Below are 26552 nucleotides of genomic sequence, written 5' to 3'. Positions count from 1 at the left end.
TATTTTTTACACGAAGTTTAAGATATATTACTCTATTTCGTCCACACACAAAGTAAATATTTATTTTTGGCGCGGTGTTTAAGAAATAATAATATTTTAATTATAGTGGGTAGTTCAAAGTAGTAAAATGATATTTTTGCCATTACTTTTTGGTGTAAAAGTAATAATGTAATGTAAAGTAAGGGTATTTTTGTGAAAAAAAAAAGTGAAGTATTTAATGAAATGTTTACTTTGTAATTGGACGTCCCAAAACAGAAATATATATACTTTCTAACTGGACATATAGAGTATTATTATATTAATATATAGCAGGAATAAAGTAGAAATGACTAAAATAGTCTTATTACTATTGTCTGATATAAATGTAATGGTATTTGTGTAATATATTGTAAGTTGTAAGAATATTTGTAATGTTAGATAGATAGTAGAGTTATTTTAAAAAAAATAAAGAATACTTTGTTATGAGACGAATCAAAATAAAAAATTTGATAATTTGTTAAAAAAGAAGGGACTATGTTTTTTTTTGAAATATGTGGAAGAACACCTCTAAATAATTTTGGCAAAAATTTAGGCTTTATTTATACAACACACTTTCACTAATTTGACACTATTCGTTTTTAAAAAAATATCACATCAATACATTTTTTCTATCACAAAATATCAAATTAAATACTCCCTCCGTCCCATAAGAAAGGTTCTATTTTTTTCATTTTCGTCCGTCCCAAAACAAGGGTTCCATTTTTTCATTTTCGTTCGTCCCAAAACAAGATATCATTTCTTAATTTAGTAATTATACTACATACCTAACATAATAAATATCATTTCAACTTACTATATATTACACAATACTAATAAAAATAATTTTATTTATTTTTTTATTATAACTCAATATAATATTTATATTTAAAAATTTACATAAAAAAACAAACGTTACTGTTTATACGATCTTTATAGGAGACAAAAGAGGTACTAACTTTTATACTCTCTCCGTCCTGCAGCAAGGTTACCACTTTTTATTTTTATCCGTCTCATTACAATGTTACCGTTTTCTATTTTAGTAACTTTTATACACATCTAAAATAACAAATACCATCATCTTTACATTTTATTACGGAAATGCCCTTCTACATTTTTACACAAATAACAAAATTAAAACACATTTAATACTCACCCTATTAATTTAACTCCTACCTACCCATCATATATCTATCCACCCACCATCACTCTCTCACCCACCTTCGTCTCGATTAGGGTTTGTAACCCTCGCCATCCTCTACGCCGTCGCTATCGCCCCTTTCTTTTCGACTCATTTTTTCGGTGATGCCGTTCGCCCCACACTCCCCTGCAGCGGTGGAGGGTCGTTCCCCCCTTGACAGGGATCGTTTACGCTCTGTGGGTGGATTTTCGGAGTTGTACGATTCCTCCAAATCGGCCGTCGCCGATGCCTTTTCCGTTTATGATTTATCTGGATCTACTACCGTGGACACTAATCCCATGGTGCTCCATGGATACGCCCCTGATTCGGAGCCGGAGGTTGATTCCAGTGTTGCCCTTGTTCGAGCCAGCCGATCGCTGTTTCGGATACCTTTTTCGTCGACCCAGGGTAGGATTGAAGTGGCTCCATTGAGTTGCTCTTCTATCCGTGGAATTGTCATCGATATGCTTCGTATATAATGCCCTCTCGCCGTCGAGCCACAGGAGTACTGTGTTGGAGGTTGGTAGATTTCATTTTCTTTCAAACTATGAAGATGTTGCCCTAAAAATTTTGTTTAACGTACCATGAATAAGCTTGTTAATTTTTGTTAATGAACTTATTAATCTTCGTTTGTTGTTATTTGTAGGCGAAATTGAAAATCATTTGGGGTCAATGATTTACTATCCTACATGTTGGATGGTATAATCTCTACAGGTGAGGTAAAAATCGATATACTTGTTGCGAAAAATTGTAGCTTACTTGATTGTCCCTGATTATGTGTGTGTGCAAAATTTGTGTGGCAAGTCATTGTTGGTTTTGGGTATGAATAGCTTGAGATGATGAAAATTTTAAGCCACTAGTGATTTGAATCAGTAGGTGGTTCACTGTTGCATAAAAATGAGCTTTTGGAGACTTATACCTAGTATAAAATCATCGCTTGTCCAACGTGAGCACGATCCTTTACTTGATTCAATACATTTCTTAACAATGTATTGAATTCAGGCATTCAATGATCTATACATTGAGAGAATGCTTTAACATTGTCCCTTGTACTCGATGATGATTTTATAATCTGAGAGTGAAAGTCCCGTCTCCCTAAATTACCTCATTGATCAGGACCAAAATTCAAACAAAATAGCCTGAAAAAATTTACTGCTATGCACTCGGTGATGATTTTATAATCTGAGAGTGTTAAAGGTTCCTGTACAAAACATAACAATGTAGCACAACTGTAACTGAATTTAAAGAGATTACATTACAACTGCAAAGTGCTGTTTCAATATAGCATTTTGTGAGTTGTAATGAAACTCATATACAAAAGGGAAAGTAGTTACAAAAACTTTCCTATGGCTACTAATTACAAAAGATATTAATATTTACAAATGAGGAAATACCTCTGTTCTTCAAATCAGTTCCTCGATGGCAGTCATTAGTTCTTCGAAACATTCTGCTTCATTTGCTTCTATTAATGTATCAATGGATGCCTTGATCAACTCCCGGTCAATCTCTAGGTTTGTGGGAAGTGTATTGTTTCTTATCATCGCAGATTTACCAATATGAGGAATCTTGTAGTTGTTGCCCCCATTGCATGCCATTATTTCCTTAAGACAACCTTGTAAGCTTAGGAAAACATTGTTTAAAGTTGTGCCAGATAGTTGGTCAAAAGATCTATGCACTGCCTATAAAAGTTCATCTATGTTTGATGCTATGGTTGAAACTTGTAGTAATTGTAGTGCTCGAAACCACCCCAAATCATTTATATTTGTGTCAGGATTGTTTGATGGTTGAAAAGTAAGATGGATATCAAATCCATCACTGCCTGCAGCTTTCCTAAAGTCCGGATCGTTGTCATCAATGTGTGGTTTGGCATTGTTTTGTTGTATTAAAATGCTTTTGCTTGCTCTTGCTGGCCATTTCGCTTTAATCAATGGAAGTAACTGCATATATTTGGAAATGCATTAATGTGAAACTCATACTCATCTATATTCATATGTAAAAGTGGTAATACCTTGTTGATTATTAGTGCCTTGGTGACTTCCTTTGTGATTGAATCCATTGGCTTCGTTTCTAAGGTGCCAGCAGGTCGGTTTTTTGATTTATTTCGGGCTGGAACTTGTCTTGTGAAAGGAAAAATACCTATTTTTTCATAATAAATACATTGCACTTCTTTTCCATATAAGGGTGTGCTCACAGCACATAGGAACATTACCTTTGTAATAAACCTTTTGCTTTGGCAGACCCTATAAGGATCAAACTCGTCAGGGGTGAGATAATATTTTTTAGTGTTACGAGTAATATAAAACCATTTTTCGTCTATGTGTAGAACATTAGACATGCTCTTAAACTTGATGACACTCATATCCTGGCCCACTTCGACATGATTCAGACTAAATCTCAGTCTGCTGATTCTGTTGGTTGTTGTCAATGCTGGTTTTATGGCATTACTATGGTGCCTGATCAGACCATTTTTGGCCCACCTTCCGACAGTGGACTTGCTAACACATATTTCATGTGCCACGCTATGATAACTGCCTCGCTTACTGTACGGAATTTTTTGCATGGCTGAGTTGTCGAGAATGTGTTTCTTTTCACGCCCTTTACCTATTTTATGGCTGTTTAAATTGATTGGCATACCTGTCTTGCTGTTGCATGGCTCTTTTCCATATTCTACGTACTACATTGCGTGAAATGCCGAATTTGATTGCTGCTTCATTGATCTTTCCATGTGCGGGCCTTCGATTCTTGTTGTTTTCTAACAAAAATTGCGCTATACTGTTGAGTTCCTCGCTCGTTAGATTCTTCGTTCTCTTCATTTGAGGTAATGAATATTTTATCTAGCTTCAAATTCATTGCTATTAATGATGCATTTATATATGTAGTTTGAGAGGGAAATTAAATTGTTAAATGGAGGGATATTAATATTTTGATAGGAGGGAACTGAAAACTGTTCATATTCTCTTTTGCAGGTGAAAAATTGAGAGATGAATGTAATTGTTTACTGCACTGTCCGTGGCCACTATATGTTTGTGAAAAATTTGTGTATTTACATCATTTAAGTGTATTATTGTCTATTTATATTAATTATGTATTAAACAACTATATATTTTAACATTATGCTTTTTTTGAATTGATTATGTATTAAGTAATGTATATTTTAAAATTAGATTACTATTTGTATTAACTAATATTAGTTTATTTTTTATTACTTTATCAATGACTTAAGGATATTTATATCTTTTTTTATTATTTACGGAGGGAGTATATATTTTTTTAAAATTTTTAAAATTTCAAAAATTTCTCTAACAAGACTTTCCTTGACAATCACATCACATGCTCCTTTCTTGCATCATAAAATAAATAAACCTCTCTCTCTCTCTCCATCTTTAGAAAAAAAAAAAAAAATGAGCTGTGGGATCATTCATTCTTCTTCTAAATCTAAACCTAAACCTAAACCTAAACCGCCATGAATTCCCAAACCAGTCATCCCCTCAAATCCATCCTCCTCCTTCCCTTCCTGCTTCTATTTCGGGCCCGATCTTCCTCCGGGCTCACCACCGATGGGCTCATCCTCATCTCCTTCAAACTCAGCGTCACCACTGACCCTTTCGGCGCTTTACAGACATGGAACTATCAAGACCAGTCGCCATGTTCGTGGAACGGAGTCACCTGCGGAGCTCCGGCCGCCGGCGCCGCCGATCTCCGGGTTACCGGCCTGGTTTTGCCTAATTGCGGGCTATCCGGCACAATTCCGGCGATCCTCGGCACGATTCAGTTCCTTCAGGTTCTTAATTTGTCTGGCAATTCTATCAATGGTTCGATCCCTTTGTCGCTCTTCGGCGCCGGTCAGTTGCAGATTCTCGATTTGTCTGATAATTTGATCTCCGGCGACGTCCCGGAGCTCGTCGGAAACTTGCGCAGCCTGCGGATTCTTAATCTTTCTGATAATTCGCTCGCCGGAAGTGTTCCCAGAAATTTGACGGCCCTCAGGAATTTGAGGGAAGTTTATTTGGGGAATAATTACTTTTCCGGTGCGATCCCCGCCGGATTTGATTCCGTCCGGGTTTTAGATCTGTCGTCGAATTTGATCGGCGGCTCTCTGCCGCCGGATTTCGGCGGCCGGAGTGTTTCTTATCTGAACGTCTCGTTTAATCGCATTTCCGGCGAAATCCCGCCGGGATTCGCCGCCGGAATCCCTGTTAATGCGACTGTAGATCTTTCTTTCAATAATCTGACGGGTCGAATCCCGGATTCCGATCTTTTGATGAACCAGTCCGGCAATGCGTTTTCCGGCAACCCGGACTTATGCGGCCGGCCGCTGCGTACGCCGTGTCGAGTTCCGGCAGCCGTCGGGACTCCGCCGCAAGATTCGTCGGAGTCTCCTCCAGCGATCGCCGCCATTCCGACGACTATAGAATCTAATCCGGCCCCCGCCGGAAAACAGAAACCTAAATTATCCACCGGAAGTATCGCCGGAATTGTGATCGGCGATGGCGTCGGAATCTTGATCTTGGCCGCGATTTTCGTCTACATTTACAGACTAAAAAGGAAACGGAAAAAACCTCCCCCGGCGACGTCGCCGGCGCCGACGATCGGAAGAACGATAAAAAGGCAATCAGAAAGCCCAAAGGAATACCAATTCGATTGGGCAGCCTCGGAGTCCTCATCGGAAGAATACAACTGGCTAAGAACGTGGACGTGTCTGAAAAAGCCCCGACACGCCGCCTCCGGCGAGGAAAACGAGGAAGACGACGAAACGACCTCGTCGGAATCTGTGGATTCCGACGGCGAAACCAAAAAACTCCGAGGGCAGCAAAAGAATGGATCTTTGGTGACTCTCCACGGCGAAATCGAGCTCGAATTAGAGACATTATTAAAAGCATCTGCTTACATCCTCGGAGCTTCAGGGTCGAGCATAATGTACAAAGCTGTGCTCCACGACGGCGCCGTTTTGGCCGTCCGGCGGATTGGAGAAAACGGCGTCGAAAGATTCAGAGATTTCGAGAACCAGGTCCGAGTAATCGCGAAATTAGTGCACCCAAACCTCGTACGGATTCTAGGATTCTACTGGGGAACTGACGAGAAGCTCATAATCTACGATTTCGTCCCCAATGGGAGCCTCGCCACCGTCCGCCATAGTAAGTGATTTGAAGGTCCGGGGAGGTCCCGGGACTTGGGTTAGAGAAACGGTGGAGTAGTTGCAACTATCCCTTACTTTAAATGCTCCTTAAAATCTAACCAATGCAGGTCAACGTTAAATTTCTTATCCTTGCCCCACTGCGCACGATAGTGACGCGTGGATATGTCATTTTTTTCTTGTTTCTTTCTCTGCATGGAAAGCGGCTTTTCGCTTCGTCTTGCTAACGTGTGCCGTTCCGGGCGCTCGGTTTTTCAGGAAGGCCCGGGTCTTCTCTGTCCTCGCATTTACCCTTCGAGATACGGTTAAAGATAGCTAAGGGCGTGGCACGTGGGCTGTCGTACATTCACGAGAAGAAGCACGTGCATGGGAACTTGAAGCCCAGCAACGTTTTATTGGGCCACGATATGGAGCCCAAAATTGGCGATTTTGGGCTCGAACGGCTCGTCGGCGCTGACCACAGCTCGAAGACCGTTATTGGGTCGGCTCGAAATTTCGGTAGCAAGCGGTCCAACACGTCAGCAGAAACGGTCCATGATTTTATTAATGGGCCGAATCCGAGCCCAAGCCCAAGTTCAATTGGGCTTTCTCCGTACAACGCGCCGGAGTCGCTTCGGAGCCTAAAGCCCAGCCCAAAATGGGATGTGTTCTCATACGGCGTCGTTTTGCTCGAATTGTTGACGGGGAAAATCGTCTCGTCGGAAGAGATGGGGCACGGGTTGCCCGTCGGAGCCTCGCCGTGTACGGAGGAGGAGAAGGGGAAGGTATTGAGAATGGCGGACGGGGCGATTCGGGCGGAGATTGAAGGGAGAGAGGAGGCGCTGCTAGGATTGTTGAAGTTAGGGTTTGGTTGCGTTTCTGCGGTGCCGCAGAAGAGACCGTCGATGAAGGAGGTTTTACACGCGCTCGAACGGTATTCGTCTTCTTTAGGTTCTTCTACGTCGTATTGTTAAGTTATGTATGGTGTCTGTCTGATTGCTGAATAGAATCGAAATTGTAGAGAGAAAAAAAAAAAAAAATTGTGCATCGATTGACTGACTGTTGTTTTTAACTTGATTGATAATTCATCTGGTGAAATAATAATTTCTGATTAGATAGATCTTTGGTAGCTGGTGATTGTTGATTAGGATTGGATTTGGAATTGAATTCCAATTTGATCTAGATTAGGGTATTTGACATATTGTGAAAATGCAGATGTAAAATCATGTTTACTGCTGTAATCATCTCAAACTGTTAGCCTGATCTAACATGATTGATGCTTCATGAACACAAGAATTTGATGCATTCTTGACTTTGAGTTAATCCCAATCATCAATTAAATAGTTTGGATGCTATGATCTAATAACATTTGATCAAGAAACATCAAATTGATTAATTTCATTGAGGATTCATTTATAAGACAAAAAACTTCTGATCATCTTGAAGCATATAGCATATGTACCAGAGAACTCATTGCCTTAACATCCTTATGTGATATGATATCCTAAAACCGCCAATGCCGGTAATCATTTTTCCATGTTTATTCAAGCTTTGCATTACCTATTAGTCCTTTAATTCACATTTCCTTATCATCTTTTAAAGAAGCATAAGATTGATTGACTATGAAGGCTGTGTACTTCCTCATTTCTTTCTTGCATATTAGAGTTATCTTCATCCTTGTTTATCCAATTCTACATCGATCTTAGGTGAATCACAAGCACAATAAAACTACAAAAAATTGAAACTAGTTCATATGTGCTATAGATTTCTTTAGGATCAGAATGCAGCTGTAAGTTCTTTTTACATAGAAAAATCGCACGGAAAATTAGGGATTACAATCAGCCCATCAAAGGTAGGCTAAAACTCAATTCACCATTGTCAATACATCTGCTCCTCCTTAATTAGTTTGCCCTACTCAGCATTGATGAATTTCTTTTTTTCTTAAATGTATTGCAGAGATTTCATAATTTCAGGCAAATATGCATATTTAAATGTAGGTAACTCACTGATTCATGTATGTACCCACCCCTGAATTCAGATGCATTGTGGTCAGCCGCATTATTGAGTACCAAAAACTAATATTACCTCAGCCTAAGAAATTTAATGTTGTGTCAGTGTATGATATGAACACACAAGTAGAAATTTTCATGGTACATTGAAATTCATCAGATGATCTGTCAAATCCCTTATTAGACCGACCAAAGATAAAGCTGCTCAAAGATTGCATCAAAATATTTTCTCTTACATTTGCTCCTTTCAGGATTTTTCATAAGGGGCCGGATGTTGATTTACTTCAATATAACATTCATGGTGAAATTTATGGTACATTGTCTTTTACCTCAAATTTTTAATTTTTTTTCACCCCACATTATTATTAGTTTTTTTTTTTTTTTTTTAACAAAACCATTGACACTGGTGGCACATACAGCACCGCATGTTCATTAGCATTTAGCAAGGAATCATCACTATTAGCTGAGGTTTGTTTGATTTTGTTTGAATTGGTCAAAATGTTTTTGTTTCGATGTTCTTTGCATTCAACATTCTTTCTTTTTATTTTGCCCATTTCTATCTTGCTGTGTTGTCCACTTGTGAAAATAGTGCTATCCATTGCATGATCACACCAATTTAATTACCAAGAACATCCACATATAATTTTTATATACATATATATATATATATTATATGTGTATCTTGCAATTGACAAGTTTTTTATTTATTTTATTTTATTTTAATTAGATGGGAAAAAAAAGAAAGGTGAAAGAGTACTTGTCTAGCTAGTGTGTAGGAATTTCTTACTGCTGCAGAATTTCTTTCTGAAGTAACTAATCTATTACCTGTTTTACCAAAACTCCAGATTTAATCTTACTGTTTTCCCTCAGCTGATAGTGACGAGACATGACATGAAAATATTGCTCTCAATAAGTAGTTATATATAGATTTTATTTTATTATTATTATTTTTTTTTACTGTTGCTTGTTATTATTCATATTTTTTTATATAAAAAAAAAAAAAACTATTTTATATATTATTATATCAAATCAAATTATTATTTAAACACAAATGAGACACACCCATAGTTAGTTTTTCTCTTCAACCACGAGGACTTTTTTCTGCTTATTTATTTGAATTTTTAGTATGGTTTTAGTGCATTTTAACATTATTGAGTGTATAGTTAGAATTCAAATTGGATAGATTTTGGTAAGTAAATTAGCAATGGACTAGTTTCTATATTTATTTGAAATTGGTTCATAATGAATTTTAATTTTTAATATTCTTTTCGCATTATTGAAATATAAGGTTTTTTTTTTTTTTAGTTTATTGGTGTAATATTTCATAAGAGATTTTACATATATATATATATATATATAAAGATAGTATCGTGAATAAAAATAACAAAGAATTATGGTTGCATGTTTGTAGGTTTTCATTCAAATGTTTACTATTTAGAGGGAAAAAATCTATCTAAAAACATAAAATCCAATATATGTATATATTATTGTCTATACTTCCTGTGATTAAAAAAATATGTCCATTTGACTGTTACGGAGTTTGAGAAAAATTGGTAAACATAAAGTTTTTCATTTTTTTAGGGTAAAAATACATTAAAAAAAATAATAATAATATCTTTTACTAAAAAAAAAAAATAATAACAAATTTAGATGATAATAAAAAGATAAAAGTAAGAATAAAATTGAATGACGGAAAGCAATATTATATTTAAATTTAATGTTATAATAAAGATATTAGATACTCGTTCTACTTGTGGTTTGTTTGACTTTGGTTTGAAATGATATATTGATTTGATTTTTTTTTTTAGTATTTTGATATTATATTTTGTAAAAAAAAATATTACTCCATCTGTTCCATAATAAAACAAGAAATTATCTTTTAATTTAGTAAATGTACTGTCTACCTAACATAATAAATACCTTTTATAATTAAAATTTATTATACAAATATCATCACTTTTTGTAACATACTATACTAATAAGAGTATTTTCGTCTTTCTTTATTATAAATTATTATAATATCAATATTCAAAAATATACTAATAAGGGTATTTTCGTCTTTCTTTATTATAAATTATTATAATATCAATATTCAAAAATCTATACGTAAAAAACAACCGGTGCTCTTCTTACGGGATAAGGAAATAGTATATTTTTATTTGAATATTTGTAAAGTGAAGAATTTTTTATTTGAATTTAAATTTTTTTAAAAAAAAGACTCCAAGGTTTCCACCACAAAAAAAAAAAAAATAATAATAAATAAATAAATAAATAAAGGAAACAAATCCGAAGTCAGGATGTCTTCATTAGTAAGATTTGAATTAGGTTTTATTATTTATATAGTATATATTTAAAAATATTATCAAATTTTTATATTTAAAATATTATATTAATATTTTTTTATAGTTAATTAAATAATTATTTTAAATCTTGTAACATTTCAAATCAAAATTAATTTTATACATTTAATAAAATTTTCAATAAAAATTATACTATTTCTCTTAGAATATCACGTCACAATACTATTTAAACAAAAACTCAAATTAATATTTTATTTCAAATTCATTTCATATCACAATCAAACATATTTTTAAATAAAAAAAAATATATATATTTTAGTCATGTAATTTATGCTCAAATTTAAATACAAATTTTAATAAAAATAAATAATAATTTTTATATTTTTACTTTTTTAATAAGAATAATAATAATAATGAAAAAAAAAAACAACGTACATTTTTACTAAAAAAAAATGGAAAATACTATTATAACAATCTTAAAAGAAAATTGAGTATAAGTTTGAAGATGTACTATTTATGTCTATTTAAATTACATTTATACTCATAATTATACTCTTATAAGTTTATTTATAATAAAATAATATCTGTCTAATAAATGTTATTCTACTAAAAATAATTATAATGTATAGTAAAATACTCTCTCTCTCTCATATCTATATATTGATTTGTTTTTTACATGGAGTTTTAGAAATATTAGTATTATATTTGGATAAAGTAAAAATAAAGATAAAAATACTAAATTAATCATATTAGTATTGTATGGTATAAATATAATGACATTTGTGTAATATATTGTAAATTAAAAGGATATTTGTAATGTTAGGCAGATACTACATTTACTAAAAAAAAATTGATATATTATTATGAACATACCAAAATGAAAAAATAGATAGATTGTTAAGGACGAAGAAAGGAGTATATATTTAGTTAAAAAATAATGATTTTTGCAAATAGACAATCAAAAGTGAAAATAACTCTTATAAATAGACAAAAACTATTACTATTTTTTAAATAAAATATTAATAAAATAAAAAAGATATACACACATCAAAAACCAGCAAAACTATATATTCTTTGATGCTTTTTGAGAAATTAATCAAATAATTAATATATATAAATTTGTTTTATTGCATTTAGACTTTAGTTGATCAAATAATTAATATATATATTTATATATATATATTTGTTTTGATGCATTTAGACTTTAGTTGATATAATAATTAATATATTTATATTTGTTTTGATGCATTTAGACTTTAGTTAGTGAATAGTCAACGAAAGAGAGAGGAGAGGACAGGCGGCATTGATTCCAGAATAATTGGTCAGTCTCACGTGCTTCGTCCGTGCAGTTGACAACCGGATCAAATAGATGCTACTTTGGTGGGAGCTCCATGGACTCCCAAATCTAGAATGATCTTCTCCATCAATAGTGTGGACCCGGCAAATGATGAGTGGCTCAGATCCATCTAACTGTGCTTACTCCCAGGAGCTCATAAAATCATTCCCCCGCTGAATTCAAGGCTCATATTACTTTACAATTTTATTTTATTTTTTAATATGGAGTTTGTTTGCTTAATTACTTTTTTATCTCAATATATAAAATATATTTTCTAATTACTTATTATTAGTTAATATTTAATATTAAATTTTTACATAATCAGTACAAATTTTTATACTTAAAGTAAAAAGTACTTCAAATGAAAAAAATAAACAAACTAACTCATTGTTTTCTAATATTACTTTTTTTAAAAAAAATATACTTTTACCTTTCGATTATATGAGTTTCATTTAACTTTTGCGTTATTGTACTTAGTATTAAAAATATTTTTATATTTGTATAACTATTTTGCATGAATGTCATTGTAATAGTATTATAAAACACTAATAGAAGTATTTTTGTCATTTTTCTTTAATTTGTATTACGTTTTCATATAATAATTAATATTCAAAGATCATACGCAAAAAGTAAATGAGACGTTTAGAGCCGGACATAGATAATATATATTTTTATATAATATTTGTATCTTTATTATTTTTAAAAGTTTTCAAATTCACAAAACATTCTATCTAAACATAATTAAAATATTTCTACTTAATAATAAATTGGATGAAATCACATTCATGCACTAAATTACAAAAGTCAAAAAAAAAATATTCAAATACTCATTATAGAAAATCAAAAAGTTATTACAAAAAAAGTTAAATATTCAACTTAAAATAACATATTTTATATTTTTAACACAATTTTCTATACAACACAAAAAATTGTTTCATCTAAAAATACTAACTGAATAAACTGAGCCACCAAAATATATTTAAATTACAATCTTTTATCATATAAATTACTTCAATAATATATATATATATACACAAACACAAAAAAAAAAAGAATTTGCACAATTTATAAACTTTCATTAAAAATAAAAAATAAAATTCCAACACACACATTCACTTAAAATATCACATTGGAGGTTTAATTTTTTTTAATCTCAATTTGTATTTTAATTCAAAACAAAAACTAACATAAAACTTAAGTTCTAATTATTTAAATATTTATTTATTTATTTATAATATAATTCCCTCTATTTTATTCTGAAATATAGAATATTTTATTATAAAAAAACATTATCAAACCTAAAAGACACATAAAACCCCCATCTTTTTAATAGCATGAAACCTCGGTATATCTTTTTTTTTTTTTTTAATCACACGTATTTCTCAAAAAATATTAATATAATACATATATTCATTATTTTTCTATTTTTTTTTATATTTTACATAAAAGAAATTTATTTTCAAACTATTTTCACAAAACAAACACAATTATATTTTTTGAGGTTTTAATATTCTTTCCGTCTACTTGTAATGTATATATAGCACAAAGATTAAAAAATAATATGATTCAAATTATAGTTATGATACATTTATATATAAATATATTTTTGTCATTAAATAAGTATTTAATTATATTTTACACGTTAATTTTTAAATATTAATATAATATTGATATATATTACAAATAAGAGAATAACAAAATAACGTTATTCGTATTGTATGATATAATATTACGATGTGTGTGTAATGTATTATAAATTGTAAAAGTATATTTAATATTAATAGATAGTTACAATTACTAAAAAAAAATTAAATATTTTATTATAAAATGAACCAATATGAAAAAAAATGAATAATTTGTTAAGAAACAAATTAAATATACTTTATTAAAAAAAATATATCATTTATAAATAATAATTTTTTCTTATAAAATATTATATATATATATATAATACCTAAATTTACTACTCCATCCGTCCCATAAGTAAATATTTATTTGTTTTTTGCACGTAATTTTAAAAATATTAGTATTATATTAAGATATAGTAAAAATAAAGTAGAAATGACTAAAATAACATTATCGGTATGTGTGATAATATAATGACATTTGTGTAATATATTGTAAGTTGGAAAGATATTTGTAATATTAAGTAGATAATACAATTACTAAAACAAAATGAATACTTTATTATGAGACGGATTAAAATAAAAAAATAAATACTTTAATTATTGGAGGTGGAGAGTATTTTAAAAAACCTTTTAAAATTTTAAAATTCCAAAAGGCTTTATTTATGTTCAACTAATTTGTAAGACTTAGAAGGCAACCCACTGACCTAGTCAAGTCATTTAAATTTAATGCACACAAAACAACACTATTATTATTATTATTATTATTATTATTATTATTATTATTAGAAACTAAAAAATATTATTAAAAAATGTGACTTATAATTTGGAATGGTGTCACAAAGTCAAAATAATGCAACAAAAGTCTATGCAAACACAACCTAAAATCCCACTGTTTCTCCCTGCTACCAAGACATCTCTCCACAGTTTCATCCAACAATAATAATTTAATTAAAAAATAATAATAATTTAATTTAATTAATCAATCAATTAAAAAAACAAAGAAATTAAAATAAACAAGAATTCCATTGCCAGCCTGCCCTTCATTGAAAACCTTAACAATAAAATGTACTCCAACATATTAATTTATTCCTCCCTGACCACAAACTAACGTTTTATTTTTTTTATTTGGAATGTCCAATAATTATTGTCCTCTTTCTATTTTTATATACAAAATTTACTCTTTAATCCTTACTTTATTTATTCTTTCATTTGCTATACACAAGATTAAAGGCAAATTTGTCATTTTATAACCAAAACTCTAATTGCAAAATATGTGTAAATATCAAATAAGACATTAGAAAATAGACGGATAGAGTATTATATCTGCAATTTCTGAATTTTTTTAGAGAAATGTAGTAAAAATAAATTAGTACCATGAAAAGATTGAGAGAACCATGAACTTTTTGTATTAATTTAAAGATAATTCCCACTATTTAAACTTAAGTTGATGGTACTCAGTTTTTTTTTTAGAAAAGTTCATGAAAAGATAACACTACTTTGTTCACCGTAAACATGAAAATTAAGGAGATATATATTTATAAATATTAAAAAATATATTAATAAAAATAATTATAAATTAAAATTAAATAAGTAATTAATATAGTTAAATGTTTAAAAAATTTAAATTTAATTTTTTTAAAATATAATTAAAATATGTAAAAAAATGACAAAAAATAAGACAGACAGAAATAAAAAAAAAATGATATTAGACGGAATGAGAATTTAATAAAAAATAATAATACTCTTGTACAAAAAGTATTGTTGAGGGTAAATAATACTCCATTCGTCCAAGCAAAAAGTATACATTTACTTTTAACGCAAAGCTTAAAAAATAATAGTATTTTAATTATAATAGTAAATAAAAATAGTGTAATGATATTTTTGTCCTATTTTTTTGGGATAAAAGTAATGATATGATGTAAGTAAAACTATTTGTGAAAAAAAAAAGATATTTAATGAAATGATTACCTTTTAATTGGACATCCCGAAATAGAAATATGTATACTTTCTAACTGAACGGAGAGAGTATACTCTTTAGGTAAACTAAGACCTAAGTGACCTTGTTTAACATTAATATAAAATGATATATTAATTTGAATTTTTATTTAAATAATATTTTATTAAAAAATAATAATTTATATTTTTATTAAAAATATATAAAAATAAACTATATATTGTGAATATAAACTATATATTGTGAATGTCTTAGTGTAAAAAATAGTAACAATTGTGTAATAAAAATGAAAAAATAAGAATAATTTTATAGTTATATAATTATTTATAGAAATAAAACTATTGTTTTGAAACGGACAAAAATGATAAACAAGACTATTATATTGGGACGGAAAGAGTACGGGCTAATTTAAAATCACAACCAAAATATACCATAAAAAAGAGTTAAAAATCCACCAAGAAATTACTCAAACATGATACCACATATCATTGCTGCAATCCCATTTTCAGCGAGAAGGTTTCAAATCAGTAGTTTGTCGATTTTAAACATGGATTTCGATCATCCATCAGATGTTCAAAAATTACAGTTTGAGATTGCAAAAACCATAGCATTTATGAACCAATTCGACCGATCCATACCAGCAAATAAATTCCTAAGCCGCGGCACCGGCGGCAGTCGATCCTAATCTCCGCGGCCTCTTTTCGCCATCGGCTCCGGCGAAGACGAGACGGACGGCGCGTTCGACCACGATTCGTTTGAGCTGTCCGAACTGAAGAACGCATCGATCACGCCACTCGGGCTGCCCGGGATCGAACCCGCGTGCTTACGCTTGTGAAGAATTTGCTTACGAGTTTGATCCTCGATAAGATCGACGATGAGTTTATGACAATCAGCGATCTCGCCCTGAAATTGTCATTAATGACAAGAATTCATTGTCAGAGTCGCTACGTGTTTATAATATAAAATCGATGTTGTAATAGAAACCGAAGACAACAAACCTCGTCCACTCTAAGGACATCCATAATTCGACCCCGAAACCCCTTCCCATCGCAAGAATCGATCTCCTGAATAACATACATCATCGTCGCAGCAGCTATGATCGAAGGGCGGTGGTGCGCGATCGGACAATCTACATTGTACGGAAAAGACTTTAATTGCCATTACAGTTCGAATATTACTATGTTCTTACACAATCTTGATGTCTTAATTGAACAATCAAACATTATCAATCAAAATTGCATCGAACTTATCGTACCGGTGACGGCTGCGAGAAAGATACTCTCACACCTCCTCGGAAACTCTCGATCGAGATTTGTAATAAGATCGAATCTCCTCACAATGTGATCCAAGAACGAGAATGGAGTGACAGGGTGCATCCGCCATTGGAGAGTTGAGAGCACCAAAAGCTCCATTCTTTGGACAGTCTTGGCTTCGAAAAAGTACTTCGATTCTACAACCTAGTTAAAATCAATCCAAGATTTTAAAACATTAATTTCTCCAAATAGGCATTTCAACAAACAGATTATGGACATAAATCAAGAACCAAAGTTCCCAAAATCAATCGAAGTTTTTTCAGACATTAAAATTTTTCCAAAGAGGCATTTCGACAAACAGATTGAGTGCATAAATCAAGAACCAAAGTTCCTAAAATCAATCGAAGATTTTTAAGACATTGAAAAATTCCAAAGAGGCATTTCGACAAACAGATTGAGTGCATAAATCAAAAATCAAAAATCATCAATCGAAGATTTTTAAGACAATGTAACGATAGTACATACCTGAATGTCTAACAAAAGAGGGGCTTGAGTCTCCTCGACCTTGGCAGCAATGGAAAGACAAGCAACAGAAGCTAACTGTCCCATCCATGGCTTCTCTGTCCGAAAACAAAGGCTGGTAACAAACCTATCGAGATAGTTCACTGCCAACACACCAGTCAATGGTTTGAACCCGTAGTGTTCAACCCCTTTCAGAATCCATTCGATGCCCTCATCCCTCACCATTTTCGAATACAATAAATCGTCGTAATTCAAAACCCCAATTTTCTGCTCCATATGTAATAAAGAGACAACTTCATCATCCTCCCAGAAAAGGTCATGCCCTAAGGGCAAATCCCTCTTCCCAATCTCATCAAAATCACTAATTTTTGGGACCTCCGAAACAATCCCATCGCAGAAAACTTCATCAAAATTACGCTCGTCGCAGTAAAGTGCATCGAAAATTGGATTTTTGAAATACGAACTCATCATCATTTTTGTAGAAGACAATCTCCAAATCTCTTCTAACATTACCTTAAAACCTAATCCTCAAAAGATTGCATCTTTGCCTGAACATAAATCATATCCCTTCTGTTCTCTTCTCTTCTCTTCTTCTCTCTCTAAAGTATGGAGTAGAAGAGTGAGAAGAAGAGAGGAAAGAATTGACAGTAGGGCAAATCAAGAAAAGGGTTTTTATAGGCACAAACTTGTTTCTAATGAATTAATTAATTGGGCATTTTGTTGGATTAAATTCTTTGACCAAAATACTAATCCTAAGATTGTAAAGAAAAAAAATGATGTCTTGATGAGATGAGAGACAATAAATAGATTGACAACACACCCTGCGAGAAACATGTGAAGAAAATATAAAAGCAACAAACTCTTGACTGCATTTGTAATAAATACACACTCTGTCTGTGTGCTTTACACTGCCAATCTACCCTCTGCTCTATAAAAGTCCCCTATAATTTGCCCTTTTATAAATTTTAAATTTTTAATTTTTAAATTTTGCAAAATTAATACTTTGTCCTCTATCAATTTAATAAGTATATATTTATCTTTTATGTTATTATAATTAGTATTAAAAATATTTTTATATTTTTTACAAATATCATTATATTTGTACTATAAGATAATAATAAAAATATTTTTATTTTTTATTTTATTTATATTACATTTAAATATAATAATTTATGTTAAAAATCAACATGCAAAACACAAATATCAACTTTATAAACGGAGAGGTAATAGTAAATTTTTTTTTTTTTTTGGACCTTCACAAATTTATTTTATGTTTTGAATTTTAATTCAATAATAAAAAAATAAAATGGATACCGCAAACTTTTGTTTATTTATTTCGTTTGCGCCAAGTCTTTTATATTTTTAAAATTGCGTCAAATTTATTTATAACTTCATAAACTCTGGTTCTGATCCATCGACGGTTCTTATTTAACAGTTTTTTTTGCCTAAATTCGTCCAAACTGTGAATAAATTTTAGAATCTCAATTTCTAAACCTCTAAAACTACAAATATATTTATATTTCTTATATTTAGCCTAAAAAAACAGTTATTTTTCTCAAATTTTAAGAATTTATTTTTACTGTTTTTTTATACTAAATATAAAAAAATAAATATATTTGTAATTTTAATAATTTAAAAATTGAGATTTTAAAATTTATTTACAATTTACGCTCATTTAAGTCAAATATCGTTAAAAAACCATCGAAAAAATTAGACGCAAAATTTATAAAATCACGAGAGAGCTTAACACAATTTAAAAAGTACGTAGTATTTTGTGCAATTTCGTCAAACGACGTAGACTACGTACAACTTGGCCTTTTTAAGCAGGGCAGGAAATGTAACAGCGATTGCGACTAAATGGACGGACGGATTTTGATCTTGATTGTATAGAGAAAATGAAGGGTCGGATTTGAAGGGCGAGAAATTTAGAGGTGTTTGGCATTCTCTTGGGGTTTGGGAGAGAATGAGGAGAGTCGTTTGTGCTTTTGAGGAAACAACCAAACAGAAAAGCTGAATCATGGATTTTAATGAGGGGCAGCTTTGGTATGGACGCCTACCGTTTTCCTTTGTTCGCGTGACATTAATTTAAATAATTTTGTAAACCTATTAAAATCTTTTAAATGGTAAAAATAATAATTGGATACACATATTTAAAGAATAGTACTAAAAATTGTAAAAACATGTATAAAGTTTATGATTTTTTTTTTTATTATTATTATTTTGTTTCATATAAATTTTAATTTTTCTTTATTCAAATTTATATTTATTTTATTTTTTGAATGGTCATAAGAAAAAAAATGCTTGTTTTTTAAGTATATGATCATTATATTTTAATATTTTTTACTATTATTTATTTTTATTAAATTTTTGTTCGATCAAATTAGCATATAATTCCATAATTGAGAGAGTATAAAAAATTATAATTTAAATTAAAAAAAAAAATACTAAAGAAACTTGTATTCCTCCCAATCTGTTTGCTTTGAAGTTTCTCCTTTTACAAAAACAATAATTTATTAATGTAATTCCTATAATTTTTTTTATAAAACAAAATTAAATTTAACTAACAAATAAAAATAAGTATACAACTTAAAAAACAATTTAATTTTTATTTATTAAAAACTTTTACTTTTAAAATAATTTTCAAATATATAATTTTTAAATGTATCAATATTAAGGTTGTATTTTTCAAAGCTAAAAAAGTAAGTGGCACTATTCTAAAATCTAAAAAAAAATATTGGATTTGTTCTTCCAGTTTTTATTTTTTTTAATATATATTTTTTTATTTTATTATTTTGCAAAAATTACATTCAATATAAAATATTACTTCTTCCGTCCCCGATACCATGTCACACGGTATCTGGGACGGAGGGAGTATTACTTTTTTTATATTATCGTACAATTTTTTATATTTTACATAAAAAAAAAAAATTAATAAATCAAAACTAAACAAACAAATCCGCAGTATTACTAACAAATAAATATTATTCAATAAAATTCAACCATTCACATGACATTATTCTCTATGACTGATATAAATAAATTTTACTTGGGTCCGCTTTTTTTTTTTTTTTTTTTTTTTCTTTTGTTAAATTATGCACAATTTATTTATAGTAAATAATTATTCACAATTTTATTATTTATATTTTAACAAACAATAACGAATTTATCATTTTTTTTTATATAATTCACTTTAATATTAATATATATATTTTTTTTATTTTGATATCTAACCAAATCTGCATAATTTTATCGGACTACAACATGGACCCTAAATTAATAAACAAGGAGTTGAAGGACCGAATGGGAAAGAAATGAATTGGCAATAATTGTTTGTTCATGTTCTTCTGTTCTGCTCAGTTTTATTATATACCAAAGAATAAGTGAAGCAGTTATAACATCGAAAATATTGAAATCAATAAATGCAACTTATGGGACATGTAGGGTATATTTGTTTGTGGATTTTAGCTTTTTGGTTTGAATTTTTGAAAAAGTAAAAAGTTGGATTTGAATAGTAATTTGATACGCTACAAATTGAAGTTGATGTAATATTTTGAATGTAAAATAAATTTGTATATAATATAAAAAAAGAAGAATAATTGTTTAATATACTCCCTCCGTCCACACACAAAGTAAACATTTACTTTTTTCGCAGTGTTTAAGAAATAATAATATTTTAATTGCAGTGGTAGTTAAAAGTAGTAAAATGAGATTTTTGTCATTGGTTTTTTTGTGTAAAAGTAATGATATGATGTAAAGTAAGGGTATCTTTGGAAAAAAGTGAGATATTTAATAAAATATTTACTTTGTAATTGGACGTCCCAAAATAGAAATATATATACTTTCTAGTTGGACGTAGAGAATAATATTTTCTTTTGAAAGAAAAATAAATTTGAATAAAAATCTACAGTAAAATCCACACAATAATACAAAGAAATTTGATATGATGGATCTCATTTATATGCCGATTCAAGATACACAAGAAAATGCTACAAATCCACGACTCAAAAGGAGATACAAATTAAAACCAACAATCACAAAATACATTTAAAAAAAACAAAAATTAAAAAAAAAATTAATTTATAATCTTCATGACTTCGCCTCTCTAACCCTTATTGTACTAAGAAACAGACTTACCCATACATACGTAAAAATCAATTACGACGGCGGCGACGGGTGGCTGCTCCGGCAAAAGCTCACGGTGGCGCCGTCCATTCTTTCCAGCACAAAATGACCCATCGCACCCTTCGCCTTCACCAGATTCTCCCTGCACAAAAACTCATCGCTCGTTATTCGATCCACTTCCATATTGAAATCGTGCACGAAAACGTGCGTCTTAGGGTTTCCGCCCCTTTTGCTCCGGGCGAGCACGCCGGCGGTGAAGATCGCCGCCATCCTCCCCGGCGCCTCCGGCCAGTACCCGCGCGGACCGTCGACGAGGATTACGTCCCAATCGATCTCGTAGAGCTGGTTGGGGAGATCGTTGAGCCCTAATTTGCACTCGGAGAAGAGAAGATTCTGCACCGGCCGGCACTCGTTCCGCACCTGCTCCTTCACCGCCGCGATCAGCTCCGGCAGCTCGCTCAGCCGCGTCGCGTACTGAACGTCGTACGCTTCGATTTCTGGATACTTCTCCTCCACGTAGGCGGCGTAGTAGCGGTTCTCGTCGATGAAGACGGTCCTTCCATTGTAGTTAATCGATCTCCAGAGGAGCATCTCGTGAGTCAGGCCGAAGACGAGGAAGTTGCACGGCCGCCGCGAGCATTGCCGGAGAGCGTCGGCGATCTGTTTGATCTCCGCCTGCGACATCCGGTCGGTGCGGTTCGAGATGGAGGCGTAGTGGATCAACGCTCTCGAGACCGCCGCCGGCAACGGCGGAGCCGTTGCTCCGGCGGCCGCGGAGACGACGGTGGAGGAGGATGAGCTGGAGATGGAGATTGATTCGCGAGTGTAGATTAGAGTGAGAAGGAATGCTAGAGTGAGAAAAGAGACGACGGCGAGCAGCCATAGACGATTGGAGCTCCCTTGCTTCTGAATGTAGGGGTGAAGAAGAATCAGCTTCGTTCCATTGCTGAGGTTATTCTTCATCTCTGTTCAAATAGGAAACCCTAATCCCCAAATTGATTTTTCAATTTTCAAATTCAATTTACGAATTGGTTCAATTTTAAAGATGAGGTCTCACCAAAATGCGATTGTGAGAATTCATCGTCTAGTCTTGATTAGTCTCCATCGAATTGGGTCATGAAGCTTTCTATGTTTTATCTACCTGAAAAACGTGGGGCTTGTTGGGAGCTCCAGGGACCGCAACTCCAGATGGATCCAGGCCTTGGATGGACGGCGAGGATCTATTCGGGAGTTGGGGTACAGAGGGGGGAGGGCCGGGGTGGGTGGCGGAGCGGCGGTGGAGATGAGTGTGTGGTACGGTGGCAGCGACTCTGCAACTAATTACAAGCAGAATGTCGTTTTAGCTTCTTCTTCCTTCAATTTTTCGAAATTTCAATTTTAAATTTCCACTCAACCAAACATGTCCTTATTTTATAAGACCTAAACTAATGGTGTAAGGTGACAGATCCACGACACATATTAAGGTTGAGTTACCAATCTTGACAATATGCATATTCATATTTATGAATTATAATATTATAATATATTGTATTAATTAATTAATTAATTAATTTGATTAGGTGATATAATATTTTGTAATAAAGTGTTATTTTAAATATTTTTATTTGATAAAATAATGAGATAAATAGTAAGATACTTTTATTCTATATTTTAATATTGATTAATATTATATGTATGAAATGATTTTGTTTTTAAAAAAAATATTTTATCGATTGTAAATCAATATATACAATTAAATACTAAAAAATTGATTTTAATAATTTAAAATACAATTAACATAATAAAAAATATAACTATAAAAATTTTAAAATAAAGAATACATTAAATTTCTTGAATTTAGTTGTTGGTAGGAATAATTTGTTATAACATATTACAATTTATACGACATATTGTATATCGTATCAAAATTTTAATTTGATATTTTATCATCCCAATACCATATCATAATTTGATATACCGGATTTACGGATAAATAAAATATCGAATTACCGAAATAATATACATACTCTATAATAAAAATATCAAAAATTTCAAATTTTCAGTATGACATGATACCATAGCGAACTTTTTCGGTATCATAACAACATAAAATTTTATATTCTTAAAATATATAGTATTTTTTTCTAAAAAAAAAATTCAGTAAATACACCAAATTTTTTTTTGTCATGTGTCTTAATATTGTTGAGACACATAATATAGAAATATTATATATATATTATTTTGTTATTTATTTTGAATATATTATTATATTTAAATTATGTAATATTTATATAATTTATAAAATTTTATATTATACAAAATGATACTAATATTAATATATTTTTCTATTAATTTTTAAATTTTGTATTATTTTTAATAAATTAAATATTAACAAAGTAATACCCTACAAAATAATATGAAATTTATTTTAATAAATTCAATATTAAAAAATAATATTAATTTATTATTTGATTAATTTTAAATTTAAAAAAAAAATTAAAAAATTGAATATATATATATTTTTTTATTGTAGGTATAAAATAAAATAAATCTCATGTGATATAACAAAAATAGAAGATGATGTGAAAAGAAAAAGTAGGATCTCAATTGCGAATGCCCTAAAATGTTCAACGAGAAAAATCATGAGTGTCACCCGATGATTTGAAACTTAACCGGGATGGGATCCTCGGTCGACAATCTAATCAAATTTCCCAATCGAACCAATAGGAATACAACACTTGACCATTGATTTGTTTTATATTTATTTTTTGGTTTGCAAAACTAAAATGTGAGAGTTTGAAAAATTTGCAAAAAGGTTCTTGCAACCTTCCACTCCAGAGGGAGCCGTCATTTACTTCTTTTATGCTTTGCCTTCAACCTTCGTCGATCATTTTACCAAACAGCCTCCATTCAAAAAAAAGTTTTATCTCGTCTTCCTCATCATCTTATTCAAACTCCTTCTCGGTCGCTACACTGGCAGTAGTTCAGGTACATGTCGAATTAGGACTAATTTTAGGGATTTCTTCCACATTTGTCTGCCACCTTCTTGAACTGTCGTCGAACAAGAAAAAAGCCTTATCTCGTTATCGTCTCCTTTTTAAATCCCATTTTGATTGCAATCCTAAATCTTTTCTCAATTTCATCCCCACTGCCACGTTTTCCTTTTGTTTGATTCAATAATCCTTTGTTTAATCACGGATGTGTTTTTTATTCAATCGTATGAATTCTTGTTCTTATTAAGATCAAATTAATCAATGACACCTCACTAAAAATGTATGTTCTAAAGATTTCACTGAACCACCGTACTATACAGAGTCGTGTTTGTGCATAATCGTGTCATCTCCAAATCCTCTATGATCGGGACAATTTTCATTGCTGCGTGGAATTCCGGCGGAAATCATTGCGGTAGGAATTAAAAAATTGCAAGCGTTTTTATATATATATATATATAGATATATTATATATGAATATAAGTTCTGGACATTGAATTTTTCGTGATTTAGTACATAGACGTGATATTTTGATTTCATGTGATGATGTTATAGTTGAGTATATTTCTCCTTTTGTTTACTACAAAGGATTAAAATCCGCTACACTAATATGCTAATTAAGGATAATTAATCCTACTTAGATGAGTATGATTATTTTATCCAAGTAATATTTATACTAAAGTATATCTTAGATTATATTTAACATAACAAAGTAAACATCATATTAATTAATCTCATGATTATTTAATCAATAAAAATAATCTAGGTATTATAATTCAATCTTTCAAAATAAACGCACCACATATATACTAGTCATATTATTGCCATAAGTTGTAGCATCTTAATTTTTATTAATTTTTTTTTGTATTTTATAAATCTTGTCTGAAATATTTACCAAGAAGAAGAAGTTATGCAACATATATATGTGCAAGCACAAATGGCTAACAATACCAATTCATATCAACAACATCAAATACCAATTTTAGCATAAAACAACATTACTATGTGAATTAAGTACTTTACCATTTTTATATTGTTGCTTGCACTAAATCCTAAATAAGAAAGAAGAAAAATAATTAAGTCATTCATTTGAGTAAAATTAACATAAACACCTTCAATAACTAAAACGGAAACTGTAAGGCTCAAATATATATAATACCTAAATTTAACAATTTTTTTATTACATCTCAATTTCCATCCATGGAATTGCATTTACCAATTTAAACATTATAAAATCAAATAACACGTATTGGATATACCAAATCACAAATGCTTGTTTAAATTCCAATATCGCATGCACTTCTCGAATTCTTTGGAAATACTGTCATAGAACAAAAACTATAAACCAAAATATATTCATCTTCAAATGCTACAACAAAACAAACAAATAAAGCATTAGAGAAATATTGATACGATGTTTGCAAAATTAACGAATAAAACTAATAATGGCTTCTTCAAAATTATGTCACTACCCAATGATGTCAAACTTTGTAGCTATCTTCATCCCTTGATATAAATTTTTTACAAATGTATTTATTAAACTAAATCAGATTCTCAAACATATAGTTGTGATTATGAAACTTGCAATTTGGAGTTTGACTTTGTGAGATTGGATTTTATTTTATTAAATTTTGCTACATAGTTCAAATAAATACATGAAAGTTAAACTTAATCAATAGAGAACCAACTTATCCATGCCAAATCTATTTAAATTGAATTCGAATATTAATATTACAACATGACCATAATATTACAAATAGTGATCAAAATATTGTAGGTTATATTTTGCCCATTATGACTATAATGTGGTGGTTTCAATATCATATTCATGATCTCATTATTTATTTATTTTATGGTAGAGCTCCTAAATAAATAAAGGTGTTCTCTTATTTTACATATCAAAATATGATATCAACTCATCTTTTTGAAAATATTTTATATATTCTTCTACGGTATATATTATCATTTTACAGTACATTTTCATATATTTCAGCAGTCACCATACAAAAGAAACACGAAACATATAGGAGAATTAACATTAAAGTCAATTATAAGATTCTTCACTTATAGCACCAATATTGTTATCTCCAACTCTTCATCTTTCATTCGGTAATCACCTATCCTCTCTTCACCAACGGCAGTATCTCCATT

General features: G+C 30.8%; 3 protein-coding genes and 1 long non-coding RNA gene across 4 annotated transcripts; 2 read left to right on the top strand and 2 right to left on the bottom strand.

The window, feature by feature from the left end:
* Nucleotides 1–1267: 1267 nt before the first annotated feature.
* On the top strand, nucleotides 1268–4299 carry LOC127242319 (uncharacterized). The gene is made up of 3 exons (XR_007836765.1): nucleotides 1268–1714; nucleotides 1842–4013; nucleotides 4162–4299. It is a non-coding gene; the product is annotated as an uncharacterized LOC127242319 (long non-coding RNA).
* Nucleotides 4300–4564: 265 nt separating this feature from the next.
* LOC127242318 (probable LRR receptor-like serine/threonine-protein kinase At4g37250) lies at nucleotides 4565–7422 on the top strand. Its single transcript, XM_051261810.1, has 2 exons — nucleotides 4565–6330; nucleotides 6588–7422. The coding sequence occupies exons 1-2, from the start codon at nucleotides 4659–4661 to the stop codon at nucleotides 7280–7282; spliced, it is 2367 nt and encodes a 788-aa protein (XP_051117767.1). The 5' UTR covers nucleotides 4565–4658; the 3' UTR covers nucleotides 7283–7422.
* An 8520-nt stretch (nucleotides 7423–15942) lies between these two features.
* Nucleotides 15943–18058, bottom strand: LOC127241923 (cyclin-D3-3-like). The gene is made up of 4 exons (XM_051261196.1): nucleotides 17314–18058; nucleotides 16791–16992; nucleotides 16534–16664; nucleotides 15943–16438 (listed from the first exon to the last, which is right to left on the bottom strand). Exons 1-4 carry the CDS (start codon nucleotides 17818–17820, stop codon nucleotides 16217–16219), a joined length of 1062 nt encoding a protein of 353 aa, XP_051117153.1. The 5' UTR covers nucleotides 17821–18058; the 3' UTR covers nucleotides 15943–16216.
* Nucleotides 18059–21156: 3098 nt separating this feature from the next.
* Nucleotides 21157–22653, bottom strand: LOC127242210 (protein IRX15-LIKE). The gene has a single exon (XM_051261666.1). It carries the CDS (start codon nucleotides 22393–22395, stop codon nucleotides 21466–21468), a length of 930 nt encoding a protein of 309 aa, XP_051117623.1. The 5' UTR covers nucleotides 22396–22653; the 3' UTR covers nucleotides 21157–21465.
* Nucleotides 22654–26552: the final 3899 nt, after the last annotated feature.

This window comes from Andrographis paniculata, unplaced genomic scaffold, assembly GCF_009805555.1.
Source record: "Andrographis paniculata isolate CXL003 unplaced genomic scaffold, ASM980555v1 Contig86END, whole genome shotgun sequence".
NCBI lineage: Eukaryota > Viridiplantae > Streptophyta > Magnoliopsida > Lamiales > Acanthaceae > Andrographis > Andrographis paniculata.
Note: the sequence above shows the minus strand (reverse complement) of the source record. Positions and strands in the feature narration are given on the sequence as shown.

Coding starts and splice junctions, on each gene's coding strand:
- LOC127242318 (XM_051261810.1), top strand. CDS start 4,659: ATGAATTCCCAAACCAGTCATCCCCTCAAATCCATCCTCCTCCTTCCC. Junction 6,331..6,587: donor CCTCGCCACCGTCCGCCATA/GTAAGTGATTTG, acceptor TCGGTTTTTCAG/GAAGGCCCGGGTCTTCTCTG.
- LOC127241923 (XM_051261196.1), bottom strand. CDS start 17,820: ATGTTAGAAGAGATTTGGAGATTGTCTTCTACAAAAATGATGATGAGT. Junction 16,993..17,313: donor CTCTTTTGTTAGACATTCAG/GTATGTACTATC, acceptor GATTTTAACTAG/GTTGTAGAATCGAAGTACTT. Junction 16,665..16,790: donor CTTTCTCGCAGCCGTCACCG/GTACGATAAGTT, acceptor CGTACAATGTAG/ATTGTCCGATCGCGCACCAC.
- LOC127242210 (XM_051261666.1), bottom strand. CDS start 22,395: ATGAAGAATAACCTCAGCAATGGAACGAAGCTGATTCTTCTTCACCCC.